This window comes from Balaenoptera musculus, chromosome 17 (genome assembly GCF_009873245.2).
Source record: "Balaenoptera musculus isolate JJ_BM4_2016_0621 chromosome 17, mBalMus1.pri.v3, whole genome shotgun sequence".
Classification (NCBI taxonomy): Eukaryota; Metazoa; Chordata; class Mammalia; order Artiodactyla; family Balaenopteridae; genus Balaenoptera; species Balaenoptera musculus.
In genome coordinates this window covers 76,365,931-76,383,056 of record NC_045801.1, presented here as the reverse complement: position 1 = coordinate 76,383,056, position 17,126 = coordinate 76,365,931, and the positions used below count along the sequence as shown (strand labels likewise).

At 43.2% G+C, this 17,126-nt stretch overlaps 1 protein-coding gene across 5 annotated transcripts in view; it reads left to right on the top strand.

Moving 5' to 3' along the window:
- LYN (LYN proto-oncogene, Src family tyrosine kinase) overlaps positions 1–17,126 on the top strand; it is a 110,651-nt gene that overhangs the window by 57,975 nt on the left and 35,550 nt on the right. For all 5 annotated transcript variants that reach the window (XM_036829999.1, XM_036830000.1, XM_036830002.1 and 2 more), the window contains 5 exons: positions 16–121; positions 2,230–2,328; positions 2,448–2,551; positions 3,863–4,012; positions 5,311–5,463. In XM_036829999.1, coding sequence (XP_036685894.1) covers positions 16–121; positions 2,230–2,328; positions 2,448–2,551; positions 3,863–4,012; positions 5,311–5,463 — 612 coding nt within the window. The remainder of the gene's footprint in view (positions 1–15; positions 122–2,229; positions 2,329–2,447; positions 2,552–3,862; positions 4,013–5,310; positions 5,464–17,126) is intronic.

The following is a 17,126-nucleotide window of genomic DNA, read 5'->3' as shown; positions in this document are numbered from 1 at the left end:
GTTCTTCATTTTCAGATCCAGAGGAGCAAGGAGACATCGTGGTGGCATTGTACCCCTATGATGGCATCCACCCAGACGACTTGTCCTTCAAGAAAGGAGAGAAGATGAAAGTCCTGGAGGAGTAAGTGCGCCCGGGCATCCCCCCGGGCCTGCCGCCCTGGCTTGGCCGCCAGCAGCACAGTGAAGCAGACACCCCTCTGGGGTGGGCATGGGGCCCCCAGCCTCCTTGCTGCCCGAGGGAGCAGGGCTAGAGAGATTTTCCTGTTAGGCTTTGCTGTGAGCACTTCCCAAGGGTTTTCCCTTTCTTTCCTTATCCATCAGTGCTGCCTTAAGAGGTTTGGGTCTATGTGGCGTTTGCATGTTATTTAAATTCCATTTTTTAAAAAAATTGATTTATTTATTTACTTATTTGGCTGTGTTGGGTCTTCATTGCTGCACGTGGGCTTTCTCTAGTTGCAGCGAGCAGGGGCTACTCTTTGCTGCAGTGCGCGGGCTTCTCATTGCGGTGCCTTCTCTTGCTGCAGAGCACGGGCTCTAGGTGCGCAGGCTTCAGTAGTTGTGGCTCGTGGGCTCAGTAGTTGTGGCTCGCGGGCTCTAGAGCACAGGCTCAGTAGTTGTGGCGCACGGGCTTAGTTGCTCCGCGGCATGTGGGATCTTCCCAGACCAGGGCTCGAACCCGTGTCCCCTGCATTGGGAGGCGGATTCTTAACCACTGTGCCACCAGGGAAGCCCCTTACCATTTTTATTTCGTTATTTTACTCAAGTTAAGCCTGGGTGTGTGGGTCCAACTGGGTGTGACTCCTCAGGGCGTGGTGCTGAAGCAGTGGCCGTCTCGGGGGAGTCCCCACTCAGCGTTCAGCGTTTCTGTGAAGTTGCTTGGACATCATTTCCGTGACCCCTCCAGGCTGACTCGCACACCTGTGGCCCTGCTCAGACCACAGGGCTCAGCAATGTGCTGAGGATAATGAACTCCAAGAATTCCAGTAATCTTTCATATGGCGTCACCTTGGCCTGCCAACCGCGACACCCTTGGTTGGTTGGAGGAGGGAGACCCTGATTAAGTTTATGGTGTTGAGTGGCTGAGAGCAGTTGTCAGTTCCTGGCTGAGTGTGAACTTGAGCCAAATCCTGGCCCTGCCACCTGATAGCTGTGTGACCTTGACGAGTCACTTCCACTCCACACCTTAGTGTCTTCACTTATCAACCGGGAACGGCAATACCTCTGTCATGGGGTTGATGTGAAGGTTATGTGTGTACATATATATAAACGTGGCACAGGCATGTAGTGGACCACGGCCTGGTGGCAGCTGTAATTGTCCTTCACGTCTTGCAGACGAGGGTCCCGTCTGGGTGTGGGAATCTGGTGGGGAACATTGTTGCGGCTCACAGGGACCCGTCCATTCCTCCCTCCCCAGCCCCTTCCCCGGCTCCACGCCTCTCACAGAAGGTGAGAGTGTGGTGATGAGGCCTAGCTGCTTGGGGTTATTTTATGGTTTTCTATTTCTTTTTTTTTTTTTTTTAATTTTATTTATTTATTTATTTATGGCTGTGTTGGGTCTTCGTTTCTGTGCGAGGGCTTTCTCTAGTTGCGGCAAGCGGGGGCCACTCTTCATCGCGGTGCGCGGGCCTCTCACTATCGCGGCCTCTCTTGTTGCAGAGCACAGGCTCCAGACACGCAGGCTCAGTAGTTGTGGCTCACGGGCCTAGTTGCTCCGCGGCATGTGGGATCCTCCCAGACCAGGGCTCGAACCCGTGTCCCCTGCATTGACAGGCAGACTCTCAACCACTGCGCCACCAGGGAAGCCCTGGTTTTCTATTTCTTTTTCCCATGGCTTGTGTCTATGGAAATGAGATGTTTTAACAAAGGAGTTTATAACATAGGAACTATGGCCCTTTATTCCCTTGACTCCCGTTTCTGTAAGGACCCCTAAAGCATTTCTTAGATGTGAACTTTTTGTTTCTGCAAGATGGGAACCATTTTCACCGACTCCCGTTGGGCAGCTCTGAGCACAGCGACCCACACTTCAGTCGTGAGACTGTTTTCTTTTGCTTCCATCACTGAACGTATTTATGTTTTAGCAAGAAGCATGAACTTTCTCCCTGGATTCTGGGTTTCCAGGGGTCTTCCCCGCCCTCCCTCACCCTGCAAGACAGACACATTAAGACAATTGCTCTTGTAGTTCTTGAGTCATTGAATACAAACCCTTTTGGATGCGTGTTTCTATTCCAGGCATGGAGAATGGTGGAAAGCTAAATCCCTTTCGACAAAGAGAGAAGGCTTCATCCCCAGCAACTACGTAGCCAAAGTCAACACCTTGGAAACGGAAGAGTGAGTCCTTTCCCGTGTCGTCCGGGACGGTTCTGTTTGTCGCTCTGGGTTTCTTGTTTATTCTTCGTCTTTTTCCTTCCCAGGACTAAAACACCCATGAAATGTTAATGTCTTCTCAGGTGGTTTTTCAAGGATATAACCAGGAAAGATGCAGAAAGGCAGCTTCTGGCACCAGGGAACAGCGCTGGAGCTTTTCTTATCAGAGAAAGTGAAACATTAAAAGGTAGGAAGTGACATAAGGCCTCTTATAAAACACTGTTTAGGAAATCATTCTTAGAAACGATTCTAGAATTCTGAAAAAAAAAAGAATTTTTTTTGGAAAAAAAGTCAATTACTGGCAGACCTCGTTTTATTGGCTTCACTGTATTGCGCTTTGCAAATACTGCAGTTTTTTACAAACTGAAGGTTTGTGGTAACCCTGCATCGAGCAAGTCTATTGGTGCCAGTTTTCCAAGAACATTTGCTCACTTCATGAGCAAATGTGTCTCTGTGTCACATTTTGGCAATTCTTGCAGTATTTCACACTTTTTCTTTATTATTATATTTGTGATGGTGATCTGTGATCAGTGATCTTTGATGTTACTATTATGACTCACTGAAGGATCAGATGATGGTTAGCAATTTTTAGCAGTAAAGTGTTTTTTTTAATTAAAGTATATATGTTGTTTTTTAAACTTATGCTATTGAACACTTAATAGGCTACAGTACAGTGTAAACATAACTTCTTTAATGCACTGGGAAACCAAAAAGTTTGTGTGATTTACTTTATTAGGGTATTTGCTTTCTTGAGGTGGTCTGGAACTGAACCCACAATATCTCTGAGATATGCCTGTACTATGTTCTGGTAGTGAAAGTTTTATAGTTTGATAACAAATAACAAGCTCAAATTATTAGTTTTGCTACTAAAAGTAACATAAAAGCAGACATAATTATGGCTATTTTTTTACCATGCTTTATGTTTACTGAGCCTCTTAAATTATTATTTAGTATAAAACTTGAAATTTTAAGAGAAAGAAAATCAAAGTAACTTTTCAATTCAGCAAAATAATTTTTAAAAAACCCATCACAAAGAAGAAAAAGTGTGTTGGTAAGCTTCACAGCAAACAAAACACTAGCTTTGTTTGTCAAGTAGACTTTTTATAAGACTTTAAAATTATGCACTATATACATGCTCAATTTATATTTTGCATATTTTTATGGCAAAATGTGTCCACGGTGTGTATAATACCAACCTTTTAAAAAATATTTTATTGAAGTATAGTTGATTTACAATGTTATGTTAATTTCTGCTGTACAGCAAAGTGATTCCGTTATACATATATATATTCTTTTTCATATTCTTTTCCATTATGGTTTATCACAGGATATGGAATATAGTTCCCTGTGCTATGCAGTAGGACCTTGTTGTTTATCCATCCTGTACATACTAGTTTGCATCTTCTAATCCCAAACTCCCAATCCTCCCCTCCCCCATAATGCCAATCTTACTTACAAAATGTAAGTGTAATCTTTGCTTGTACTTCTTCCCCCACAGGAAGTTACTCTCTGTCTGTCAGAGATTATGACCCCGTGCATGGTGACGTTATTAAGCACTACAAAATCAGAAGTCTGGACAATGGGGGTTATTACATCTCCCCACGAATCACTTTTCCTTGTATCAGTGACATGATTAAGCATTACCAAAGTAAGTGAAAATGCAAGGTCAGACAAGAAAAGATACATCTATTATGATAAATATATGGTGTCAAACATTTATATTAAATTTTTTTGTATCCTGAAACTTTATTGAATTCATTGATGAACTCTAGTAGTTTTCTAGTCGCATCTTTAGGATTTTCTATGTATACTATCATGTCATCTGCAAACAGTGACAGTTTTACTTCTTCGTTTTCAATTTGGATTCATTTTATTTCTTTTTCTTGTCTGATTGCTGTAGCTAGGACTTCCAATACTATGTTGAATAAAATGTTTTATGTATCATATTTCTTTTGGATAAAGTTGGAGGATGATATTCTATAGTTGGTTCTAAATTAATCTATAAGTATACATTCAAAGTCAGATTTGATCTTTGTGAATAATTATCCTAGTCCTTCCCACCTAGTTTGTGCTGTTTAAGAGTTAATGTTCCAGAATTGCAAAGAGAAAAATGGATACTGTTTTCGCATAGTACGTATTTTTACAACGCATCTTTAAATATCTGGAATAGGAATGCAAATTTGTAGAACTGTGTCCTAGTGTATACATGTCTATGTGTGTGTAAAGTACATACCACGAGTACGTATTACTCTTGGTAAAAGAAAACAGAAATAACAATAACACCAAAATATTTAGAAGTGGCCATTCAGTGGTCCTCTGTCGCCAATCTGCTCTATAGCCTGGCTAAGCTGAACCCATGACTGTGTGTTTGAGGCCAGTTGTAGTGGGCAACTCTTGTTACTGCTTATCTCTTCAACCTGCTCCAAGGGATTACACATAAAATTTGCTTAGGTCCCAAAATATGGAGAGAGCAAGTACCCCAGATTTTGTGGAGTCCTCCTTCCCTCTCTGTTACCCCCATCCATTTATCCATCTGGCACGTGTGTTGAGGGCTTGTGGAGCCCTGGCCCTGTTCTGGCACTGGGGCCCCTTGGTGACGTGACCAAGTTCCCACCAATGTGCCCTGGAGAGCTTACATGGGCTCTGTAATTAAAATTATATTCTATTAAGTGTGACAACGTGTCAGCCTTTGTTTATCTGTTCATTTTGTTGTTTTTATATTTATAGGTTAGCATTACTAATGAATAAAATCAAGTCTGTCTTAAATTGTCTTTCATTTAAGAATTTCAAAAGTCATGATTACGCAGAAGATAACCCTATAAGCATCTTAGGTTCGTAGACCTTGGCAAGTTGAAAATGATAAGACTCATAGTCCGGACTTCCCTATAGATACTGGTAAAATACAAGGGACAACTTTTTCCACGTTTATTTTCTCTTTCAAATTAGAGCAGTCAGATGGCTTGTGCAGAAGATTGGAGAAGGCATGCATTAGTCCCAAACCACAGAAGCCGTGGGACAAAGATGCCTGGGAGATCCCCCGGGAATCCATTAAGCTGGTGAAGAAGCTCGGCGCCGGGCAGTTCGGGGAAGTCTGGATGGGTGAGTGTGTGGCTCTGGAGCCAGAGTCCCTCCTGGGGGCGACGGCAGGAGAAATAAGGGCTCCGGCCGATTTCTATCAGTTTTCTCAGAAGTATCACTGCTTTTGTTTTCCTCTGTCCACCTGTGCCAAGAACCAGGCTACACAACCTACGTGATTAGACTCTTCCTCTTCCTCGTGACTTAGTAGTTCTCTTTCAGGATGAATTTTTTTTTCCATAAATTTATCTATTTATCTATTTTTGGCTGCGTTGGGTCTTCGTTGCTGGACACATGGGCTTTCTCTAGTTGTGGCGGGCGGGTCTCCTCTTCGTTGCAGTGCAGGGGCTTCTCATTGTGATGGCTTCTCTTGTTGTGGAACACGGGCTTTAGGCACGCAGGCTTCAGTAGTTGTGGTGCACGGACTCAGTAGTTGTGGCGCACGGGCTTAGTTGCTCCGCGGCATGTGGGATCTTCCCGGACCAGGGCTCGAACCCGTGTCCCCTGCATTGGCAGGCAGATTCTTAACCACTGCACCACCAGGGAAGTCCCAAGGATGAATGTTTACAAGGAAGGGGGCAGTGGGCATTTATCCTGGTGGTTCTATCTACTCTTCCGTGATTCTCTCATCACCAGATTCTCTGGACACACAGGTTAAGTGCAGGAATGTGCTTGCATCTCAGGGAAGGGTACAGTTGGGTTAGGACCAACCTTACTAGTGGGCTTAATAGGAAGCCTCACAGGTATTGCAGTTTCTCACCAAGAAACTTTGTAAAGATACTCAAAATTCCACCATCAGAGAATCGTTCCTTACTGTTAAGTACTGCCTTCTCAGGCTGGCAAGAAAAGCACCAAAATGATAACAGTGGCTTTCTCCAGTAGGTACTTTTTGCCCACCTGTCTTTTCTAAAGCTTTTATAATGACTGTGAATTCCTTTTTCTTTTGTAAAAAGAATTTTTTAAAACTATTTTTTACTGGATCATGGTTTCCACGCCAGCTTTGTGTGAGTGAGAGCCAACATGATTTCTAAAGAGAAGGGGCAGACAGCTTTTAAAACCCATCCAGCCCCAGCCCAGCCAGTCTGCGAGGGAGAGGTTTCCCTCTAAAATCTCGGCCCCTGGGATCACAGCTTTGCCCATTTTCTCCTGTTGTCACTGCTTTAGCCAAAGTATCGTTTAAATATGCCTCTGCATATAATTAATTCTTACTGCGCTGTAAGTCTGTGGGAACATGATAACGGAATTCAAGTAAATCACGATTACACAACCTCACCTTGCTCATTGGGGTCTGCGTGCGTACCTGGCACTCTGTTTCCGGTTGGGCCCGCAGATCTGGGGGTGTGATCTTGCTCTAGGTGTGTCTTTGCCACCACTCTGCGGCCCAGATCATCACCTCCTCCCCCTCCTTGCTCTATCCGCCTTTTTTTTTAAATTGAAGTAAAATTCATGTAACGTAAGATCAGTCATCTTCAAGTGGACAATTCAGTGACGTTCACTGCATTCACGTGGCTGTGCAGTCACCACCTCTATCTAGTACCAAATACTTCCGTCACTGCAGAAGGAAACGCTAGACACTCCCCTTCCCCCCCGACCCCGGCCCCTGGACACCCACCCTTCTGCTTCCTTTCTCTATGGCTGTGATACCCTAGGGACCTCGTGTAAGTGGAATCATACAGATGTTTGACTTTTTTTTTTTTTTAATTTATTTATTTATTTATTTTTGGCTGTGTTGGGTCTTCGTTTCTGTGCGAGGGCTTTCTCTAGTTGCGGCAAGCGGGGACCACTCTTCATCGTGGTGCATGGGCCTCCCACCATCGCAGCCTCTCTTGTTGCGGAGCACAGGCTACAGATGCGCAGGCTCAGCAGTTGTGGCTCACGGGCCCAGCCGCTCCGCGGCACGTGGGATCCTCCCAGACCAGGGCTCGAACCCGTGTCCCCTGCATTGGCAGGCAGACTCTCAACCACTGCGCCACCAGGGAAGCCCCAAATGTTTGACTTTTTGTGTCTGGCTTATCTCACTCAGCATGATGTCCTCAAGGTTCTCTCACGCTGTAGCCTGTGTCAGAATTTCTTTCGTCTTTTATGGTTGAACAATATTCCATTGTATGGCTATACCACAGCTTATCTATTTATCCACTGATGAACATTTGGGTTGTTTCCACCTTTGGGCTATTATGCATAATGCTTCTTTGAACATTCGTGTGCAGGTTATTGTGTGGACAAATGTTTTCATTTCTCTTGGGTATAGACATCCTTCTAGGAGTGGAATTGCTGGGTCACATGGTAATTCTATGTTTAACTTTTGAAGGAACTGTCAAACTGGTATCTGCTCTTTTTTTTTTTTTTTTAAATTGCCACTTTTCCCCCGAGGTATTTGCAGTTACTTCTTAACATATTTTTTCCAAATCCACAGAATAGGGGCAGGTATAATAAACACTGTATATTCTTCACCTAGATGCACCACTTAATATTTTGCTGTATTCTCTACACACACACACGTACATATTTTATTGTTACTGTGGAGCCACTTGAGGGTAAGTTGCAGAGGTGATGACTTTCACCCCTAAGTACTTACACAGGTGTCTCCTAAGAGCAAGGCCATCAACTCACACTGCATATTGATCACGTTCGGGAAGCTCCACATGGGTCCACACTGTCTAGTGTAGAGTCTACATTCCAAATTCCCCCCATTGTCCCAGTGGTGTCCTCATGGCTGTCGGGATTGTGTGTTTGCATTTAGTTGACCTGTCTGTAGTCTCCTTGAATCTGGAATGGTCCCCCAGCCCATCTCCATCATTCATGACAGGTCAGTCATTTTGAAGAATGCCCCTCATTTGGATTGTCTGATTTTTCCCGTGACTTGGTCCAGGTTACGCCCTTGGGCACGAATAGTATCTAAGTATTAAGCGATGCCGTGTCTTCCTGCGTACACTGGGACACAGAATGAGGGTTGGTCCCATTATTGCCAATGTTCTGTTTGATTTTAAGGAGGTCCACCATATTTCTCCATTATGAATGTTACTTTTTAATTCCGTGTTGTAACTAATGAATAATCTGTAGGGAGATTCTTTAAAATTGTGTAAATATCCAAAAGAACTTTCCCCAGATGGTTTCAGCATTACTTGCTCATTTGGATTCTCATCCCTCTTAGAGGCCATAACTTCTCTGAAAGCTGCAGTCGTCTGTCCTCTGACCACCCTCCCCTAAACACGGCGACTCCAACCTCCCGCTCAGGCCGGGAACCAGGACTCTGCCTTCCGTCCCTCGCCTCCCCTTTCCAGACTTGTGTCTTTAGTGAGCTTATTGGCAGGAAAATACACATTCATGATTACACTTCACTGCCCTCTAGGTCTCCAAGTCCATCCTGCCTCTCTGCATGTGAGTGGGGAGGAGATGAGTGTCCAGGGGGAGGGGGGGAGAAAAGAATGTCCCAGCTACACATTCCAAGTGCATTTTCATCCGCTGTCTCACATACTCGCAGCAGTAGGGCTGGAAGAGAGGAGTCACCGTCACCATCGATGAATGAGGGAGGGCCCTGAGAAGCAAGGAAGCAACTCACCCAGAGTCACTCAAGGCGGGGAAGAAACCAGCTGCCCCGGCCTCCCAGAGACTCGGACTCGCTTGCTTGCTAAGCTACCTACAAGTTAGTTGGATCTCCCTGGCCTCAGTTTCCTCATCAGGAAAATGAGCAAACAACTATCTCATCAGTTGCTGCAAGGAAGAATGAGATTATGTACCTGAAGTGTTTCCTGTAGAGTCTGGCTCTGTGTGTGCTCTATTTTTCTTATTATTTTCATCTTACTACGTTTGACTATAGTCACTAGAAGCTATATTTCAGTGGATTTTCCCCCAATTTTAATTGTGAGTTCAAACTATAAATAATCCAGTTAGACCTTCCTATGGATATTTGGTGACGAAGGAATTGCGTATCTGTCTTGAGGATAAAAAAGTAGAGGGTGCTTGCTGGGGTGTCCTCGTCTGCTCTGAAACAGTAACCCTGCATACGGAGTGGTCGTGTGGAGGTCTGTTCCACCCTCCTTGCATTCAGCTGTGAAGTGGGATAAAGGCATTGAACTGCATGCTGTTTGCACCCAAGAGATCAGATCGGCTGGTCTGAGAAGTTACCAGTTTCAGGAGGAAGAGATTGTGATAGCCCTCTTGTGTTTTCTTAAAATTTCCCCAAGGGCTACTAGCAAGTGGAATGGTAAGCCCTTTACCAGCTCCACCATGGGGGTGCCCACCGGTGCCATCTGCCAGCCCAGCTCGTACAGGCCAAACACGCTGAGGGTGTGAGCTCACAGGCCCTCAGAGCAAGGCAGCAGGGGAGGGCCCACGCCTGAGAAGACCTGCTCTCAGCCCGGTTCTGAGCCTCTGAGCCAATTTTTGTTCAGCGGCTCGAGGCTGTGCTGAAATTGTCACCTGGAGCTCAAGCCACTGGGCCTTTCTGGGATGGAGAAAACCTCTTTGCTTCCAATTCCAGATGTGCTAAATCCCCCCGCCCCTCCACCCTCTCCCATTCATGGGCTTCCACATGCTCAATGTCGATGCTGATTTTAGAGGAGTTTTATTTAACGTGTACCCAGGTGGTGCCTGGGAGAAACTGAGGTGTAGAGGAGAGGAGAATGGGACCATGGAAAAGATGGAATTGGTCTCTCCAGAGTGCTACTTTTTATTTAGACTGTTTGAAAGAGGCTAAAAATCTTGGGAAAATTCAGCATTTGGATAGGTTTGTTGATCATGTTTGTGTGTGTTTGTGTTAAAATTTACCACCGTAGCCATTTTTAAGTGTATAGTTCAGGACTGGTATGGACATTCACACTGTAAAACCAATTTTCAGAACTTTCATCTTGCAGAACTGGGGCTCTAACCTCGTTAAGCACAGCTCTCCTTGCTCCCCCCCCCAGCCCCAGTTAACCACCGCTCTCCTTTCTAACAGTGTGACTGCTCTAGGGACCCCGAGTAAGTGAAATCATGCAGTTATTTGTCTGTGTGTGTGTGTGTGTGTGTGTGACCAGCTTATTTCATTCAGCATGATGTCCTCCTGGTTCACCCATACTGTAGGTGTATGTAAGAATTTCCTTCCATTTTTAAGGCCAAACAATATTCCATTGAATATTAATTATACAGGAATATAGATTACCATATAGAAATCCATAAACAATGGATTTCGGTTATCCGTTCATCCACTGATGGACACTGCTTCCACCTTTTGGCTGTTGTGAATAATGCCTCCATGAACATGAGTGCAAAAATATCTCTTTGAGACCTTGCTGCCATTTTTGGCGGGGTACACACCCAGGAGTGGAATTGCCGCATAACATGGTAGTTCTATGTTTATTTTTTGAGAGACCTCCATACTGTTTTCCATGGTGACTGCATCAATTTACACTCCCACCAACGTTCCTCCACATCTTCCCCAGCACTTCTCATTTTCTGGTGGAGTTTTTGTTTGTTTGTTTGTTCGTTTGTTAGTAGCCATCCTAGTGGATGTGAGGTGGTGTCTCATTGTGGTTTTGATTTGCATTTCCCTAATGATTGGTAATGTTGAATATCTTTTCATGTGTTTATTGGCGATGTGTATATATATCTTCTTTGCAAAAATGTCTGTTCAAGTTCTTTGCCCATTTTTAAAATTAGGTTGTTTGTTTGATTTGCTAATAATGTTTGAAAAGGGAGACATAGCAGAGGCTCACTTGAAATGGGGGTTATAATAGAACCTAGCCTGTAGGGATGGTGTAAAAATTGAATGAGATGATGCAGGTAAGCATTTAATACAGTTGACAGCATTTAAGAACTGTTGTTATTATTAAATACTTAATTTTATTATGAAGATAGTATGATAAATTAGAGCAAAGGCTATGAAATAGAGACGAGAAATTACCCAGGATTCCCCCCTCAACATAAGCTGTTTCTTGCTGTTTTTTTTTTTAATTAAACTTTTTATTTTGAGATAACTATAGAGTCACATGCAGGTGTCAGAAATAATACAGAAATGAAAACATCTGTTCACACAAACACTTTTACACAGATGTTCATAAATAAGAGCATTATTCATAATAGCCAAAGAGTGTAAACAACCCAAATGTCTGTCAGCTGACGAATGGATAAACAAAATGTGGTGTATCCATGCAATGGAATATTATTTAGCAATAAAAAGAAATAAAGTCCTGATACATGTTACAACATGGACGACCCTTGAAAACATGATGATAAAGGAAAGAAGCCAGATACAAAGGACCATGTATCATGTGATTCTATTTCTGTGACATGTCTGGAATAGGCAGATCTGTAGAGACAAAGTAGATGAGTGGTTGCCTCAGGCGGGGGGATGGGAGGATGGAGACGTGATTGTTAATGGGTACGGGGTTTCCTTTGGGGCCAGGAAAATGTCCTAATAACTGATTGTGGTGATGATACCACAAATCTGAATATACAAAAGCCAGTGAGTTGTGTATTTTATTTTTAAGTCATTATTTAAATTTATTTAAATTTTATTTATTTAAAATAAATTATTTAAATTATTTAAATTTATTTTATTATTATTAATATTATTTTTGGCCATGCCATGCGGTATGTGGGATTCTAGTTCCCCAACCAGAGACTGAACCCATGCCCCCTGCAGTGGAAGTGCAGAGTCTTAACCACTGGGCCACCAGGGAAGTGCTGAATTGTATATTTTAAATTTATTTATTTTTTTATTTTTGGCTGCGTTGGGTCTTTGTTGCTGCATAAGGGCTTTCTCTAGTTGCGGTGAGTGGGAGCTACTCTTCGTTGCAGTGTGCGGGCTTCTCACTGCGGTAGCTTCTCTTGCTGTGGAGCACGGGCTCTAGGTTCACGGGCTTCAGTAGTTGTGGCACGTGGGCTCAGTAGTTGTGGCTCACGGGCTCTAGAGCACAGGTTCCATAGTTGTGGTGCACGGGCTTAGTTGCTCCGTGGCATGTGGGATCTTCCCGGACCAGGGCTCGAACCCGTGTCCCCTGCATTGGCAGGCAGATTCTCAAACCCTGCGCCACCAGGGAAACCCCAAATTGTATATTTTAAATGGGAAAATGATATGGTATATGAGCTATATTTCAATAAAGCTATCGTATATATAAAAGAAATAATACAGAGAGGTCCCATGTAGCCTTTACTCAGTTTCCACCAATAGTAACATCTTGCAAAACTATGGCATAATATCACTGCCAGGATATTGCTATCGAAAGTTGTTTGTTTTTTAATTGTACCTTTCTCCTTCTAGTTTTGTATTAAAGAAAGAAAAGAAGAAAGGGAGGGAAGGAAGGAAAAGGAAGAAGAGAAAGGGAAAACAATAGAAAATTTTGATCTGGGATCTCGTGCAAGCATGGTTCTGTGATTCTGGCTGCCAGCCAGGGAGCTCTTCCTTAGCCACTGAAATTACGTCAATTTGTTGAATGCATTTAGCAGAGGAATGCTGGGGAATAAGACCAAAAGAATATTGGTGGGTGCTGTGCTGAGAATCAGGTCACAGGGTGCCTCTCTCCCGTGTGTGTCTGCACGTCTCATTCTGACCGAGGGACCCATTAAGAGCCAGGTCTGTGCAATTTAGAGCTGCCAGAATTTAGTTTTTACTTCTCAAGGAATAAGCTGGCTAGCTTTGCTCATTGATATAAAAAGGACAACAAATTAAAAATTGTAACCCTGTTAACTAAGTAAGTGAATATTTTCGTCAAGCGTGAGAAGTGGCTCATAGACTCCCAGGCACGCTTTATTGTCTGGGTTTTTTGGTCTGAAGCACCGTAGACAAATACGAGGATGTGGTCTGTTCTGGGGAGTGGGGGGAGCAAGGGGTGGGGAATAAAAGAAAGGAGTTTCTCCCTCAAGCTGTTTCCTCTTGTCCCGGTAATCCTCTGACATCTGGCTTGGAGACACGTTTTCCTCAGTGGGCTGTTGGATTCCCAGGGAACTGACCCATCAGTGACACAAAGGGTGATGTTTCCTGTTGCCACTCGGTCTCTGAAGAGACTTTGGGAAAGAAAGGAAGCTGATTTTGCGTTGAATTTTGCTGGATCAGTTTTCATAGGAGCCACAGCTGCATTGACATGAATCACCAGCCGCCTTCTAAAATCAACTACGTGCATCTTTTGTAAAACCACCCTCTATTATGTGGTAGTCAGCCTCTTTTTGACAAGTTAGTCACACCTGGAGTTGGAGCTTTCTTGGCTTTCTTTACCTGTGGCAAAGAACAGCACCCACACGAAATTATTTACTACCTTCAAAAGATTTTTAAAAATCGCTTTGCAACTCCCTTTTTATTTATTTATTTAAAAATTTATTTATTTTTTATTGAAGTATAGTTGATTTACAATGTTGTGTTAGTTTCCGGTATACAGCAAAGTGATTCAGTTACATATAAGAATCTTTTTCAGATTCTTTTCTCTTCTAGGTTATTACAAACTATTGAGCAGAGGTCCGTGTGCTATACAGTAGGTCCTTGTTGTCTATCTATTTTATACATAGTGGTGTGTATGTTTCCATCTGTAATGACAATCCAAATCTCTGTGACTGGTGTGAACCTGCCACTACCAGGGGATATCTTGGTACAGTACAATTTGATCCTTAGCGCTGAATAAAAATCATGCCTTTAGTGCAAGTGGAAACCTGCCCTATCGTGCAAATGTCACAGCCCTAAGAGGCCACTGGGCGGAGGCTGTGGCCATCCTGGAGCTGTGTTTGACACAGCTGTTTTATTCACTGTTCGTCTCAAACTCTTTATCAGCATTTTTAATATCTTTAGCAGCTGCAGTATTTCCTGCTAACTTTTCCCCCTACGCTTGGAAAGCGTTTTTCTCTTCATCCTTTACCCATAATTTTATTTTATGTGGAAGTCTGAATGAGTCCCATGGCTTTTATGACGACAAAGGGAGAGTAGTTCTGCTCTTTTCTCTTTGGTTGCTACGTGATGTAACAAGCAGACAGAAAAGCGCATAGCACACAAATGCTGGATTTCGTAGCTAATGACAACATGAAAACCTGCGTGGTGACCACTGAGGTCGCAGCCCGAAGCGCCCACTCACCCCCTGCCGGTCACAACCCCGCCTGTCCCCCGAAGGCAGCTGCTGTTCTGACTTTGCCATAATTTCCTGACTTTTCTTTGTAGTTCTGCTATTTTTGAATATGGAGGTGTGTGTGCACACTATAGTTTAGTTTTGCCGGGTTTTGAACTTTATGTAAAGGAATCCTACCTATTTCTCACTATTTATTGATGGCATTGGAGGCGCTCCCACGTTTTGGCTACTGTGAACAAGGCTACTGGGAACATCTTTGTGCTGGTTGGTGCGAGGGTACATGAGTTTCTCTAGATGACCAGGAGTGGATTTGCTGGATCTTCAACCGTGAAGATCTTCAACTCCACGAAATGCTGCCGACTTAACTTCCAAAGCTCTCGTCCGGGTTAGACCCTCACCAGCAACGTACAAGGGTCGGCAGTGTTCCATTTCCTGACAGCACAGTGGCACTGGGTAGATGTGGGCCCCAGGTCGGCACAGCCCGGGTGGGTGGTCACTCGACACAACTGCACTAGAAAGGAGTCTGCTGTGTCTACATCCTTCGAGGGACCTTGAGGATATTGTTGGAGACAGAAGCTTTACGACTGAATTTCAGTGATGCTCAGAAAAGAGCCCAGGAAAGGACCTGCAGGAACTGCCCCAGCTCCCCTGCCAAGGGGCCGGCACTTACCAACACTCAAGATTGTCAGACTTTGTCATTTTTGTCTTACTGGGTGGTTGTTTCTCCCTGTGGCTTTATTTGCATTTCGCTGATTACTGATTAGATTGAGTTTCTTTCACAAGTTTGTTAGTCATTAGAATTTCTTCTTTTTAAAATGCCCATCCAAGCTTTTGCCTATTTTTCTATTTTTCTTATTGATTTATAGGAATTCTTTATATATTCTGGACACTAGTCCTTTGTCAGTTTTATATATCAAAGAGGGTATCTTTTCTTGTTACGCCTTGCTGTACTTTGCCACGGATATATCGATGTAAATGAAGACCTATTTATGAACTCTTAAACAAATTATAATGGAACCTTTTTGATGCAAATGTAATATCAAAAGGACTTTTGTTGGTGGGATTTACTTTCAATTTACTCTTTACAGCCATGAAAGGTCGTACTGTTTGTAATTATGCATGGAGATGGAAATCAATTTAATATATTCATAATACCATTATTTTGTGTAGGTTGTGGCTTTTGATAATGACCTAGGACAATATTTTGTCAGCTTTATATTACTGTCTTATCATGTGTTCCCACGCTTACTTTATTTTATATACTGCATTATTCATTTTTCTGTAAGGCATGGAAAGCTACTACTAAGTACAAATCAAAGGAGAATATAAAAGGAAAAGTTTTAGCAGAAAAAGCAGTATTAATGATAAGAAGAAAAATCACTAACTAGAGTTGACTGTTAGCTGTAAACTAATACTTTTTTTTACCCATTGGAAGGTGTGGAAGTAGAAACATACTTCCTTTACTTTTTAAAAATAATTCCTTTGGCAAAAAAAAAAAAAAAAAAGATATATACGCATTCACAAATTTAATCAAAATAAAAAAGAACAAAAGAAAGTCAAAGCTGCCCCAAATTCTGCCACCCAAAGACCAACCACCATTGTTGATTTTCACTGAGCATAAGCTGTGTATATGCTAATAATCGTGTGACCTGAAAAGGGACTGGACATTTTCACATCACCGTTCCTTAGACTTGTGTCTTTCTTGGGGCAGGTGCTATCAGGCTGTAACCCACCAAGTAGAGGTGACCTGCAGGATGACTCGTCGTAGTGACCATCTGCCACTCCCTCCCTCCTCACCCTTTTTTTACTTCTTTTTTTTTTTTTTAACATCTTTATTGGAGTATAATTGCTTTACAATGGTGTGTTAGTTTCTGCTTTATAACAAAGTGAATCAGTTATACATATACATATGTCCCCATATCTCTTCCCTCTTGCATCTCCCTCCCTCCCGCCCTCCCTATCCCACCCCTCTAGGTGGTCACAAAGCACAGAGCTGATCTCCCTGTGCTATGCGGTTGCTTCCCACTAGCTATCTATTTTACGTTTGGTAGTGTATCTATGTCCATGCCACTCTCTCTCTTTGTCACATCTTACCCTTCGAGAACTATGGAAACAGAAAGGAAAGGAAAGGGGCATGTGATTATCTCTACTTCTGCTTTACAAACTGAGAAAAAGCCTTCCCAGGAGAAAAATCAAGCTTGAAAGTAAGCACATCATTGAGGCAGGTCCCAGAAAAGCGGTGCCCTGGGGGAACTAGATTAAGTAGGCAGTATTTCCCAAAGTACGTTCTGTGGGGTGTGAAAAGGTACATGAAGAAGTGTTCCGGGGTCAAGCAAGTGTGGGTAATGCTGCAGTTAATCGACTCAGACAGGCATCTTCCCTGATGGACTGTCCGCACTCCCGCTGCATCTCCTGGCACAGCGGGTGGGGCGGGCCACGGTCCCCGGACAGTTCAGCCCAGAGCCCTTCATTCACGCAGAATCCAGTTCTCTTTGAAAACTTTGGGAAACGTTTATTTGACTCTAGTGTATTGTTTGTACTTTAAAGTTAGTAAATTTTTTTCAAGTGCAAAGCTTTTTCTTTTCTGATTATAAAAATAATACATATTCATTGCAGGAAATTTGGTAAAGAGTTAAAGGTATGGTGAACAAAATTTAAATC